This window comes from Sinocyclocheilus grahami, unplaced genomic scaffold (genome assembly GCF_001515645.1).
Source record: "Sinocyclocheilus grahami isolate Dianchi unplaced genomic scaffold, SAMN03320097.WGS_v1.1 scaffold51.1, whole genome shotgun sequence".
In the NCBI taxonomy this organism is placed as follows: domain Eukaryota; kingdom Metazoa; phylum Chordata; class Actinopteri; order Cypriniformes; family Cyprinidae; genus Sinocyclocheilus; species Sinocyclocheilus grahami.
Genome location: NW_015505230.1, coordinates 2,167,739 through 2,181,912, shown reverse-complemented (window position 1 = coordinate 2,181,912; position 14,174 = coordinate 2,167,739). Strand labels below are relative to the sequence as shown.

The window sequence follows — 14,174 nt, the reverse complement described above, 5'->3', positions numbered from 1 at the left end:
ACTGCCCGCATAACGTAATTAACATCAAAATAAATTCACAAGAGCAAGTATATTGTTTGCACGTTTATTTACATTAAAGGCAAAATAACTGAGTAAGAGCACACGTATAGATCTGGAATTTCTTTAAGTCTGTCTAAATATCATTTAGTAATTGCAATGTCTTCTGGTCCATATCCTTTCCTTAGGAAGGTGTGCTAGACACTGATTAATGTAACAAAAATACTATACATATTTACATATTTTGCTACTGTATTGTGGAGCGACACTTTCATAAACCTTTCTATACTCTTCTGATTATATAATGGTAAATATTACAATATCATAACACAACAACAGTGATTAGCAGTAATGATAAGCCTAATACTCACAATAAAAATAATAAGGTCATATAGATCATAACACAGTCTCAGAGGTAAGAAGTGGAGTATCCTTCAGCTGAAATGTTTGTCTTTTCATCCTGAAATGCGAGGCAAATGTTGGATCACAATAATTAGGAACCACAGTTTCCACAAATCCCTTCATTTGATTAGGATGTTCTCTTTTATTCTGGAAAGCAAGGGCAGTGACTGTAACATCGAGCATATTTTGCAGTATTAAACACGTATTTATACTGATTTCATCAGGCTCCGAGAACTCTTCAAAAAGAACACAAATAATGGCCTTCTCATATAATAAATTAATTAAATACAAATAAATACAATTAATTAAAAATACAAAATCAAACTAAAGTAAATAAATAAATTGAAGTTATGCAGGCACACATTTAACAATAATTCTCAAAAATAACATTAATACTAAATTAAATCAAAACTCCATAAACATGGAGTTAATCCTGAGGTGCCTTTTGTCCAGACACTCGCAAAGAAAAACGTCCATATCTTCCTTGAATTGGAAACGAAACATGAAAGGCTCTTTGGCCAGTTGTTGGTCATCATTGATTTCCGCCTGATTAAATCCCAAATCATGAATATGTAACCTAACAAAGTGATACAATCCAATTGCAAAATAATTATGTGCTCAAGTGCCTTCGTCACAATGCCCACTTGCAAAGTACTCAGAGCCCTTTTGTATAAGCGTTAATCCAAAAACAATCGATTAAATACACAAAGGCAATTTTTTACAGTTTTCTCTTCTTCCGCCGTGACGATTCCGTTGAAAATTACAGTATAATTAAAAAAAATGCTGTACATTTCAACATTTAGTAGACCTTAAAAAATAACTTCTAATTTAAGTGAACTTAAAACAATCTTCACATAAACCCATTATAATAAATGTCATATTTATTTAATAGGAAATAGACAGAAATATAATAAAGTTATCAAACACTAAATTCTAAATTAAATAGGAATCCTTAAATCTACAAAAGTAATTGATTTCCTCTTTTTTTTCTTTTGTTCTTGATTAAAAGACTTCACAGCAGCTGGGTTATTAGGTTATTTTGGAAATTAGAGCTTTGTCTTTTTATCCATGTCCATGCTATCATTTTTATGATGTAAAAAAGGACAGAATTTTCGGGTTCCCGCATTATTCGAGAATTCCAAAACACGAATTCAAACTGTCGTTCCCCTCATTTCCGCCGGATGGCGCTGTGTCAGAACTCCTTCCGCTCCTCCGCCACCACCGAAGAAAATGACGCAGCGCACCTGACAGGCGCGTGTTTAGCCTGCTAGCTTGAGAACTACATCTCTAAACGCTTAAAACCGGTCCCTCGCTTTCAAACTCTACACATTTCCTTTGGATATAAAAGTGCTCAAAGGTCCCGAATCAAGAAGAAAGGAGAAGACAAAGTCAGAGCAGCCATGCAGATCACACTGAAGACTTTGCAGCAGCAGACCATTCAAATAGACATCGACGATGACCAGACGGTATTTACGCGCTTTCTTACGCTTATTTAAAAACATTAACTACAAGTAGAAGTAACATTACTCTGAGTGAATAACTATTTACGACAGCAGTGTATTTCGAGCGATTTAATTGGCGTTTATGAGTCATTGGGCGTGTCAGGCGATAGATTGATATATAGTTTGATAGATCAGTGTTGTCTGTAGGTAACATATAGATGCAGGTATAGTGTAACGTTAGAATAAATGGACGCAGGTATGGTGTAACGTTAGTATAAATGGACGCAGGTATGGTGTAACGTTAGTATAAATGGACGCAGGTATGGTGTAACGTTAGAATAAATGGACGCAGGTATGGTGTAACGTTAGAATAAATGGACGCACGTATGGTGTAACGTTAGAATAAATGGACGCACGTATGGTGTAACGTTAGAATAAATGGACGCACGTATGGTGTAACGTTAGAATAAATAGACGCACGTATGGTGTAACGTTAGTATAAATGGACGCACGTATGGTGTAACGTTAGTATAAATGGACGCACGTATGGTGTAACGTCAAACAAAGAAAAACAAGTAGATAGAATAGAAAAAATAGAAAGCTAGTGTTTGTATTTTGTTTTTGTTTTTTAAATAAAGAACAAAAAAATGAAAAATATAGATAAAGTAGAATTATAATAGAATAGAAAGTGTTAGAGGGATTTAAAGATTATAACATCATTGTTATAACAAGACAGGCTTGAAATAGCGGTCAGAGCATGTCTGGGTGCTTAAAAATCCATGTGTTATTTTCCTTTGATGATGTAAATGTATGGTTTTGATAATTATAGTTATGGTTTTGACTCAGGTGAAGGCATTGAAAGAGAAAATTGAGGCTGAGAAGGGCCGAGAAAGTTTTCCGGTAGCGGGACAGAAGCTGATCTACGCTGGGAAAATCCTGCAGGATGATACGCCCATCAAGGAGTACAACATCGACGAGAAGAACTTTGTGGTGGTGATGGTGTCAAAGGTCAGAGTTTGGAGATTTAACCACTGGCCATCTGAAATAAAATGAAGATCACAAGATTAGACCAAATTGTTTCATTGGTTTTTTTCCCCCTGTCCAGACAAAAGCAGCAGGACCGGCCGCTCCACCCTCAGAACCAGCCAAATCTGTCGCTACACCTTCCTCTTCCTCTTCCTCCTCTCCTCCTCCTGTTCCGTTCCCTGCGGCCATCCCCATCGACGAGTGTTTAGATGACCCTCCTGCAACCATCTCGCCTGCGAGGAGCCCAGACGGGTGAGACTCGAGCAGCATTCCTTTCAGAAATCAATCTGACAAATTTATTTTAAACAAAAATATATATTTTTCATTTTTATATACACTGCTTAACATGATTTAAAATGACCCTCAATACTAAAAGTTTGTCACAGAGCTTTTGTACTGTACAAACAGTGCCGACTGCTGCTATAAAATCATTAATTATGTTTGTTTTTGCAGTGGCACAGGTCTCGGGGCTGATGGGGAAGATGCGTCTTCAACATTAGGTAATGAAAAAAATTCATGCTGAGAGATTGTCATCATCAGCCTGACTATGTCAGTCTTGATAGTTAATTTGCAGTAAATGTGTAAAGCGGCATTCATTAAGGAATGTAGAGTTGGTTTTTGTCTCTCAGACGTTCATGCACATGTGTTTTGCAGTCACAGGTCAGGAGTATGACGCCATGCTCACCAATATCATGTCTATGGGGTATGAGAGAGATAAAGTGGTGGCTGCACTCAAGGCCAGTTATAACAACCCTCACCGCGCTGTGGAGTATCTGCTCAATGTGAGTGTACAAACTCATGCTCTTTCTTTCCAAATGCATTTATAATGCCAGTCACACTTGCTCATTTTTTATTATTATTCTTGTGTATTCTTTTTTTTAAGAGCACTCCATGCATGTCGCGATTCGTCAATTTTATTCTATTTTTTAAAATCCTCGACTTAATTTTGCTCGCGTCTACTAACCGGCAAAATACCGTAAGTGGCGCATTTCACGGACAAGAATCCATGAAACACATTTAGACTGTTTCCCAAGGCTGCATGATATATTAAACCCATTTAAAAATCATAATTAAGCATAATTGTGAATTCACAAAGGCTATGATTTAATTAAATAATTATAGGCGATGCAGTATATGCGCTTGAATTATTTACATGCACGTACTTAATCTACACGTGTCACACAGCGGCTCCGTTCACAGTAGTTCCACAGGAGCTGTTATCATTGTGTGTGGAGCGTCTCAAACTCCATCACTGCATGTTGTTGTGAGTTTGGGTTTATTATAACATTCATCTGGGAACGCAACGTGCGCCATTTCATCAGATTTGTAAGGTAAATTATTTATAAATCTACGCAAACTCAGGAGAATACATCGCGGTTTCAAAATAAAAGCTCAAACCCTCACTCTGTGTTTACACTTTTTGATGTGCACATATCCTTTAAATTAGAGTGGCTATAGCATTTCTGTCCTAAAGAAATTGCCAAATATTAAAGATTAAGTGGACATTTGAATTAAACGGGTCATATGATGTGATTTCTTGCTTTTGATACTTTATTTGAACTAATTATTAATGCCTCATTGCTATTATATATTTATTTTAAGTCATTTTAAAGGCTATTGTTCACTTACATCTATTTTTATTACCACAAATTTTTTATAATTATAGAGCCCTATGAAATCCATTTTATTTCCAAATTCACTTTTTTTTCCCATTTTCATTTTTCTATACTCCGTTTTAATGGTTAAATTAAATTTTATTAATCAAAAAGCCTGTCTAATTAATTGAGTTTTACAGTTTTATCTTTACCAAATTCTGTTTTCCATTATTTTCTGGATTCCATTTTAATGGTTCCATGAAATTTTAATAATCAAAAGCATCTCCAATTAATTGATTTTATAAAAAAATTAAAAATAAATTTTTTTTTTTCAGAAATACTGTACATTTACATTTTTCTCCTAAATAAATTCTGGTAAATAACATTTCTGGTAAATACTCCTTTAGAAAGTGTTTTTTGATTATAATTGTATTATTGGTAGACTAGAACACGTGGATATGTTGTCATTCTTACACTATAATACTGAACTTTGATTTCAGTGATTTGGACTATGAGATGGACACCTGCTTCTTGCACTCTGTTGCACTTTACTTTTGCTTTAAAAAAAGGATTTCTTAGAAATTTGGATTTAATTTGGTTTCATAAAATATTCTTAAGTAAAATTTTTGATTTTTTTTTTTGGGAAATTAATTGTTTAGATTAATCGATAAATTAGTCGATAGTAGGGATGCACGATATATCGGCCACCATATCGGTATCGGCCGATAAATGCTAATTTTTTCTGTTATCGGTATCGGCCTGATAAGAAGATTTGGCCGATATCTTAAAGCCGATAAATAATGCATTATGTCCTTCAGAGACACTTCAGATGCACGCTGTTCGTTTGCAGCCTTTTGTGCAATTGTACGATGTAATATTGTGTTTATTTGATGTATATCTGATTTATCTCATATAGAATGCGTTTGGTTAAGTTAAAAGAGCGCTTCAGTTTACCAATGATCGTCTTTAGCTCAGCACACGCAGCTCAAACAGCAGTGCACAACATTAATAACTATGATTGGGAATGTCGTGTATATAACATTCTAATGAGAACATTATTATAATAAAACGTTGTGAATTCTTTGGGTTTAGTTGCCGTGTTTCAGCGCGTTGTTATGGGAAGAGCGCATCCACAACAGGATCACACATTCTGACTATAGCATGCAATAACTGCGTCATTTGTCATTTCATATATAAGTTGTAATATTATGTTTATGTTGTATTAATATTAATCTCAGGATGCATTTCCTTGAGTTAAATAAGCTGCCAGCAAAACGCTTCAGTTTACCGTGTTCATTCAGCTCTTCAGCTTCAGCTTGAGCTGCAGCTCAATGGCTGCTATTTAAAACAGTGGTATTAATTTGTTACTTTTTCAAAATCATTGATATATTATTAATAACAACAACCACTTGTATTTTTCTCTTATTATTTTCATCAACAATATGGTTTAGTAATTAAAATCATTTAATTATTGTCCGTGCAGAGGCTATTCCGTTTTATTGATCTATGGCGCATTCATTTTGATTCTTTACATGTGTAATGATGTCCAGTGACTTGTTTGCATTATTTTATTTATTTGTAAGACTTTTTTATGACTAAATTTGGTAATGGGAGAGTAAAAATATTTTTAAAACGTACACCGTTCAAACTAGGCTGCTTATGTTGAAGTGTTTGGGATGTGGCTTTTAATGATGAGACCTTTTTTGTAATCAGGCTCTCAAAAAGTATATAACAATTTGGATATAGATTTATCGGCCAACATATCGGTTATCGGCTTTCAAAAATAAAGAATTATCGGTATCGGCCAAAATTTACATATCGGTGCATCCCTAGTCGATAGATTAATCGAAATAGAAATAGTCGTTAGTGGCAGCCCTACTGTGAATCTGATGTAGTGTTGTGTCTTGTCTTAGGGGATCCCTACTGTCCCAGTGCAGGAAACCAGACCTGCTTCAGCTCAGCTCCCCACAGACACACAGCCCGCAGAAGGTGAGATGCTGCTTGAAATAAATGTGATTTTAAACGATCTACATTACCATTCAAAAGTTTGGAGTTGGAAAGAAGTCTCTTCTGTTCACCAAGGCTACATTTATTTGATTAGAAAAACAGTAAACAGTAATATTGAAAAATATTAGTACAATTTAAAAGAACTGTTTTCTGAATATATTTTAAAGTGTAATTTATTCCTGTGATGCAAACTGAATTTTCAGCATCATTACTCCAGTCTTCAGTGTCACATGATCCTTCAGAAATCATTCTGATATGCTGATTTGCTGCTCTAGAAACATTTTTGATTATTATCAGTGTTGAAAACATTTCTGCTGCTTAATATTTTTGTTAAAAAAAACAATACTTTTTTTTCTTAGGATTATTTAATGGAATAGCAAGTTTAAAAAATGGCATTCATTTAAAATAGTTTTTTTTCTAACATGTCAGTACTGTCACTTTTGATCAATTTATTACTTCCTTACTGAATAAAAATATTAATTTCTTAAATCTTACCAACCCCAAACTTTTGAACGGTGGTGTATATTTTCAATCAAAAACAATTAAAAGTCATATTTACACATATTGGCACAAAAAGAGTATTTAATAATTTGTATGCAACAATGGTTTTTCACTAAAACATTCTAATAGGAAAAAAAATCTATGCTGAAACTTTTAAACAATTTTTGGTGCAAATCATAAATTTGAATCGGAGTTGAAAATGATTCATTGATGGAAAGGAATCAAACTGACACTTTAATGCCATTTTTACTATTTTAATTTAATCTCTTGCTTGTTTACAGCCGATCTACTTTTAATAGGCATTTAATGATTTTAGTAAAATAAAACGCATTCAAATCATTGGAATATTACTGTCATTATATATTGACTGTATTCAGTATACTGCCATACCTACCATAAAGACAGACTGGTGAGTTGACGGAGCGTTTGATGTTGTGTTAGGTGAGAATCCGCTGGAGTTCCTGCGCTCTCAGCCGCAGTTCCAGAGCATGAGGCAGGTGATCCAGCAGAACCCGTCCTTACTGCCGGCCCTCCTGCAGCAGCTGGGACAGGACAACCCTGAACTACTGCAGGTGATCACACATCTCAAGCTCAAAGCCTCACAGAGTCCGTTTGAACACAGTCTAGGTCTTTTACTCACAGTGTGATCATGTTTCATTGACATGCTGAATGCAGCAAATCAGCCAGCATCAGGAGCTCTTCATCCAGATGTTGAATGCACCAGTGGGTGAGGGTGAAGGCGAGGGTGGAGAGGGCGGAGAGTTTGCAGATCTGGGTGGTATCGGTGACGAAGCGGCACCTGGGAGTTACATCCCAGTGACGCAACAGGAGAAAGAAGCCATCGAGAGGGTGAGTGAACGCCACTGAACAGGACGTCTGACCAGACAGATTTGCTTGTACCATTTTGAACCATTTTTGTGTTTACTTTTGGTGAGTTTGAATGCAGTTTCCCCCAAATAACCTTAATAGCTTAGATATTAACTTCCACCCATTTCTGCGGCTTAGTTTGTGAAACCTCACACCAGTGTTATTTTGATATTGTTAGGGTACTATTGTTAGTTTGAATTGGCTTTTATCAGTATATTTTCTGTTTAAAAATGTTGAAAACAGGTTTTTCTGCTTAATATTTTAATACAATTCAAAAGAACAGCATGTATTTACAGAAATCAGAACAAACCGATAAACCTTTTGTACAATTTTGTCTTTACTGTCACTTTTGATCCGTTTAATGCATCCTTGCTGAATAAAACTATACATTTTTTTTCTTACCCCAAACTTTTGAATGGTAGCATATCACAGTTTCTTCAAAAATATGAAGCAGCACAACTGTTTTCAACATTGATGAAAAGAAATGTTCCTTGAACAGTAAATCAGCATATTAGAGTGATTTCTGAAGAATCATGTGTAGTGGTCGACCGATATATCAGCCGATATTTGGCATTTTCAAATATCGGCATCGGCCGATACGTTTTTCTGTTTGGCTGATGCGTTCGAGGAGGGACTTTTATTTTGACGGCGCCGAGAGCGGCAGCGCCAGAGCACACAGTGCTCATGTTCTCCCTCTTGTTTGCTGTCGTCGTTAACAGTTCTGTCTAATATGGATAGAAATCTGTCTCCGATAGAACGGTTAAACAGAAATTAAAATGTATACAAAAAGTATTATAACGATTGCTTTTAAATTATTAGCAATAGAAAAGCAAACATATTATAATACTTTCTCGTTTGCCGTCAGCATTCAGCAAATACGCATTTACATAATTTAAACAAATCTTTGAATGGTTAATGAAAATTTTATTTCACAAACCTTGCAAACTTAGTCGAATCCAGTTGTGAGATCTTGTGAAGTGTGCATGTAACCTGCATGATCGCGTGTTCTCTGCATGACTTTCAGTCCGTGCAAATTGAATGCTTTAAAAATTAAATTTGTGATTTCAAATTATGCTTTATGCATTTGCCCACTGTCATATTCATGTCATTTTCACTGTGTGCTGTATATAAAATGTGTTACCGTGGCTTTATTTGAAAAAATATGATTCCCAATGCACACAAACTTCCCAGAATACTGAGTGCTCTGTTGGTTACAGTTTACTTTTTTTATTATATTTTTATTAAATATTTATTTATTTGTGGGAAATACTTTGTCACCTAAAGTATAAGTATGTTTATTTAACAAATTAATTTAATCAATTTTCAAATTATTTCTTAAGTATTAATTAAAATAAATACAATTATATCGGCCACCCTGCTTTCCAAGATATCGGTATCGGTTGTCAAAAAACCAATATCGGTCGACCACTAATCATGTAACACTGAAGACTGGAGTAATGATGCTGAAAATTCCGATTTGATCACAGGAATAAATTACATTTTATACTTTATTTTAATAGAATTTTTTTTTTTCCTTTTCAAATTTAAATTTGAAAATTGAATTACTGTATTTTTGATCAAATAAATGCAGCCTTGGTGAGAATTCTTTCAAAAATATTTTTAAAAAATTAAAATCTTAATTATTCCAAACTGGGTTTGACTGGTAATGGAGTTTTTATGAACTTTCATTCCAATTATATTTGTGTTTCATTACCAACCAGCTGAAATTAAAGTTTTTTTTAGTTGGTTTATTTTATTTCAAGTAATGAAGAAAAAAAAAAAAGTTTTAGTTATCTAAAGTAAACGAGTCGCACAAATGGAAAGCAAATGATCTAACCTGTCTGTCTTTCTCTCTCAGTTAAAAGCTCTGGGATTTTCAGAAGCACTGGTGGTCCAGGCGTACTTCGCCTGTGAGAAGAATGAGAACCTGGCCGCAAACTTCCTGCTCAATCAGAATTTCGAGGATGAATGAGAGTCGCAGAGAGCCCGCGTGCCCCTTCCCCCGTCACCACACAAGCGCTGCATCTACTCGGGACACCGGTTTCCCCACATTATTTCTTTGAGTTTACAAGTCAAGGGGAGACTCGCAGACTGACGGGGCGGAAGCAATCACTCGGTGAACAAATTCCAATGGAATTGACAGCATTTGGGGCACTCTAGCATGTTGAAGAAGTGTGCTTGCACGTGTGAATGTGTATTCCCTTAGGGATTATTCGACTTAATCCGCATCAATTGAAAGCAAACGCTCTCATAGTAGTATTATGGGCTCTGAGGAGGTTAGATGTGGGCATACGCCTTTGCTTGTATGTTTTTAGTTGGGAAAAGGATTAATAATGTCTAATGGAGGATTTGATATATTTCTCTAAAATCTGAGATATTTCTGTATTTTTCCCAGCACACACCTCTGATGAATGTGATAACAGCATTCAAATATGAAACAATTAGTGCAAACTAGCATTTTTATAACATTCTCAGCAAAACAAATGACCTAAATTGATGCCGTTTTGTAAATGAATCCATATCGTGTGGAATATCATAATCTGAGTGATGATCATTACTGGTTTGAATGTACTTGAATGGAATAAACACAATAGGTCATTTGTCCTATTTAAAGTCAACATTAAAAGGCAATTGCAAGCTGTTTAATCTGATGTATTTGCAAGTTTAAGAGGAAATCTAATTCACAAAAATGTAAATGGAACTCAAAAATTAGGGATTTGTTCCTTCTTCCCTGACATTAAGTTATTTTGATGAAAGATTGCACTTTTAAAAAATTAAAATAACACCCTGTACATTTTCAAATTGTGCATAATTACATGCGTACATGCTGTAAGAACGTAAATAAAGTCAATTTCATGTTGACTTTAAAAGCTTCTTGATTTCCGTTAACTGTTGGAGCAAAACAAATGGAACAGATATTAATAAGGATCATTTTTCTTAGACATTAGCTCTGCTTATATTAATACGAGAGGACCAACCTGTATGTTTAACAGCAACAAAGGTTTTTGGCACACTAGAGCTCACTGAATTTCGGAAGCCAAAAGCAGAGACCTGTTACAGCATGATGATGCTTTGTGCCGCCAAATTCGTAAGTCCCGTCAATGAGAGATTTTCTTGAATCATACTGGTGTAAAGCTGACAATGGGTTCATGTATTGAGAGTAAAGTCTTGTAACATTCTCCTCTTACAGCAGGTTCAGCTGATGGAGAGAGCCTTCGGCAGCAGCTCACCTTTACATTGTTTTCACTCATAGCAATGAAATGCTCCTTTATAACATAGTGGCCAAACTGCCATACAGTAGACTTTTGTTTACTTATCAGCAAGCCTACATGAAGTCTGACCTAGTGGATTTTTGGAACAATAAAAAGTAATTTTTGGTCAAATAATGTGTTAAGGTGGTGGAAATCGGCAGAGCTTTGTGGATGTAGACTTCATGTAGGCCTGTTTTTTTAGTAATTAATCATTTGATTTACTAGAGCTTGAACTCCCCTGGGATCAATAAAATCTTATTGCCAAGAAAAGTCTCAATGTGTGACATTGATTTCTCACCATAAAACAAACAGATATCAGGATCTTTGTACAGTCAAGAACATCATTTATTCAATCAGGTGCTGCTCTTTACAAACAATTAAGTTTTTTATAATGGAAAAGAATCTGTAAATAATACATGCAGATTGCCAAAGGCTCTGTGGAGGACGGAGAGCACTGAAACGGAGATGCTTCTGTAGCAAAGCAAGCAAATCAAAAGCACATCTGAAGTAGAAACACAAACTAGGTAGATATGCGTGAGTAAATCGGGGCAGATTCTGAATAAATGTTTGCAACTAAAGTTTAATAATCCTGGCACAAGCCAGTGTGGATGAAGGGATGATTTTACTGCTACTGACTCTTAAGGAGACAAGTAACCTTAATCACTTCAGCATGGTGTGCGCGAAAAAAAATTATGTACATTAAAATATCAATGGATTCTTTTAATTTAGGTGACCAAAGTGTCATACTATGCATGCAAATCACCTTAATGGCAGTTGCTCGACTGGCACATGCAACTGAACGATATTGTTCTGAAAATGATTCCAACAGAATGATTATTAAAACGTTAATAGTTATCCTATCATCCTTTATGCAACTTTTATGCTTGTCTATTTCTATTTCCACTAAAACCTGTTGAAGCACTGCTGAAACATCTACTATAATGATTAATATGGTGCTTACAAACAATGCATGGCTTGAAATATTTTAAGTGGAGCAGCTGCGATTGAACATGTAACCTATTACTAGTCCAACCATTGACAACAAAGCTGCCTCCACATCTGGACCAGTACTTGTAAATGCAGCTCATATTATTCTTAGTGCACTGTGTCTTCTGATTTAATCGGTGGATAAGGTGCAATTAGCAAATCAGGCAAGTTCTTTAAACAGCTGGTCTCAACCACTAAAAGGTGCTTTAATTTCAGAGTCAACAGTGAGACTTTTGAATTATGACTAAAACGGAAATAAATACACACAAACACACACGACAGAGCTATTGTGCATCTTCTGGTTCAGCGCTCTCCACCGACAGCCAAAAAAGATCTGGTACCAGGACCGCACCGCTTCCCAAGACACACCGGTACTGCTGGTTTCAGATTTAGGAAGGGTGAGCGGAGCCGGTCCCGGGTTGGTTTCAACTCAGAGCTCACTGCGTTTGACAGAAGAGCGAGAGATGTGTATGATATAAACATGTGAAGCATACAGACAGGGATATAACAGAGTTTACAACATCTTGATCAAGAGAAAAAGTTTCAACATTTTTTTCCAACTCTTTCATCAAAAGTAGGGAGAGGGAGGAAAGATAAGGATAGACATCTACGGCGCCAAGAGCGAGAGACTGATAAAGACAGGTACAGAGAAATAGGGACCCAAAATAATTTTTTTTTGCATTTTTTACTTTTTCCATCATCGTACAATAAAAAGAACGAAATCACATCCATTTTCTTGTAGTACTATATACTGTGTTTACGGCTTGAGAAAGCTCAGAAGAAGGAAAGACGGGTGTTCATCATTTACAAGATGGTGTCTGTGAACAAAAGGCACTTTGAATGGGACAACCTTTAAATGCTCACCTATACACTACAGCACGAACACTATGGGAGATCATTTACATAGAGGAAGTATTTCCAGGACGATATGGGGTTGCCATGGCGCGCTGAATTTTTTTTTTATCCAGACGCGTTTTAGGCCTCTCATCTTGAACCACATGTGCTCTAAACTACAACTAACAAAACCCTACTCACATTAACATCGACACAATCTTATCTAAATGAAGCCGAGGTTTAGAGAGAATGTGATCTGATTGCTTGTGAAGAATCCTCTACTGTATTCTCAATCGTGACGCTTCATTATGGCCGTTCCTCCAACCAAAACATGCTTTTCTGCATATTCATCTGGTATTACGGTACTTTTAAGTCCTCCTGGGACATTCGTATTTACGAGTTGCAAAGTCGTCAAGTGTGTTTAAATCCCCTTCTACTCTACTTCTGCAAAATGACAAATAAATAATGTGCATCAGGTGTGGATTTTTATTCAATTTATGAGGGTGCTGTGAACTGAATCGTTATGTATTATATCTCAACTGTGGAGTACTATCAGTTTATTATGCAACTTTATTGCAAATGAAAAATATATATAATTTAATACATTTTAACAAATTTAGACCCTGCATTCATTGCTATGACATTGTGGTGGCGTTCATGTGTGTTCAACTCATAAATACGATCTTTCCGACATGACTTGAATGCACCATATGTCTAGACATTTGGAGTAAGAATGGGCACTGCTTTCTTAAAGGTTGTAGTAAAATGCCTTTTGTCAGAACCAAAATATATATATATAAAAATATGAACCCCCCTTAGTAAATACAATAGAGAAGAGGAGAGAAACAGAGGCTCGTAAAATTTGTCTCGTCAGAAATAGTCGTTCTGGTGTGGTATTATTTGCATATGAGTATCAGAAGCACCAGGATTTTCTTTTTTTGTCATAATACATTTACTTTTGTAAAATCGTTCCTTCGGCTCCCACCCCTAGAATAGTTTAAAAACAAAAGCTTACAAATAAAACATAAAAAATAAAGATAAATGAAAAGTCAAAATTAACTTCCCCGCTTTAACACTTACAAAGACTGGGATTTTTTTTGTGGCCCTTGTGTTTAGAGTCCAGGAGCTTGCAGACTTCAACTTTTTTTCACTCGCTTCGCTTTCTTAAAAATCTGAAGACAAACACAGATATCTACCCAACACATTGCACACACGGCTCAGTCCACATATAACTTATTTTTTCTCTAAATAATAACACTTTTCAA

The 14,174-nt window shown here is 35.6% G+C and overlaps 1 protein-coding gene across 1 annotated transcript; it reads left to right on the top strand.

Annotated features, from left to right (window-relative positions):
• The first annotated feature begins 1,593 nt into the window (after positions 1-1,593).
• LOC107583207 (UV excision repair protein RAD23 homolog A-like) lies at positions 1,594-11,358 on the top strand. Its single transcript, XM_016269358.1, has 9 exons — positions 1,594-1,865; positions 2,688-2,849; positions 2,947-3,119; positions 3,321-3,367; positions 3,522-3,649; positions 6,376-6,451; positions 7,412-7,542; positions 7,646-7,819; positions 9,696-11,358. The coding sequence occupies exons 1-9, from the start codon at positions 1,800-1,802 to the stop codon at positions 9,807-9,809; spliced, it is 1,071 nt and encodes a 356-aa protein (XP_016124844.1). The 5' UTR covers positions 1,594-1,799; the 3' UTR covers positions 9,810-11,358.
• The last annotated feature ends 2,816 nt before the right edge of the window (positions 11,359-14,174 follow it).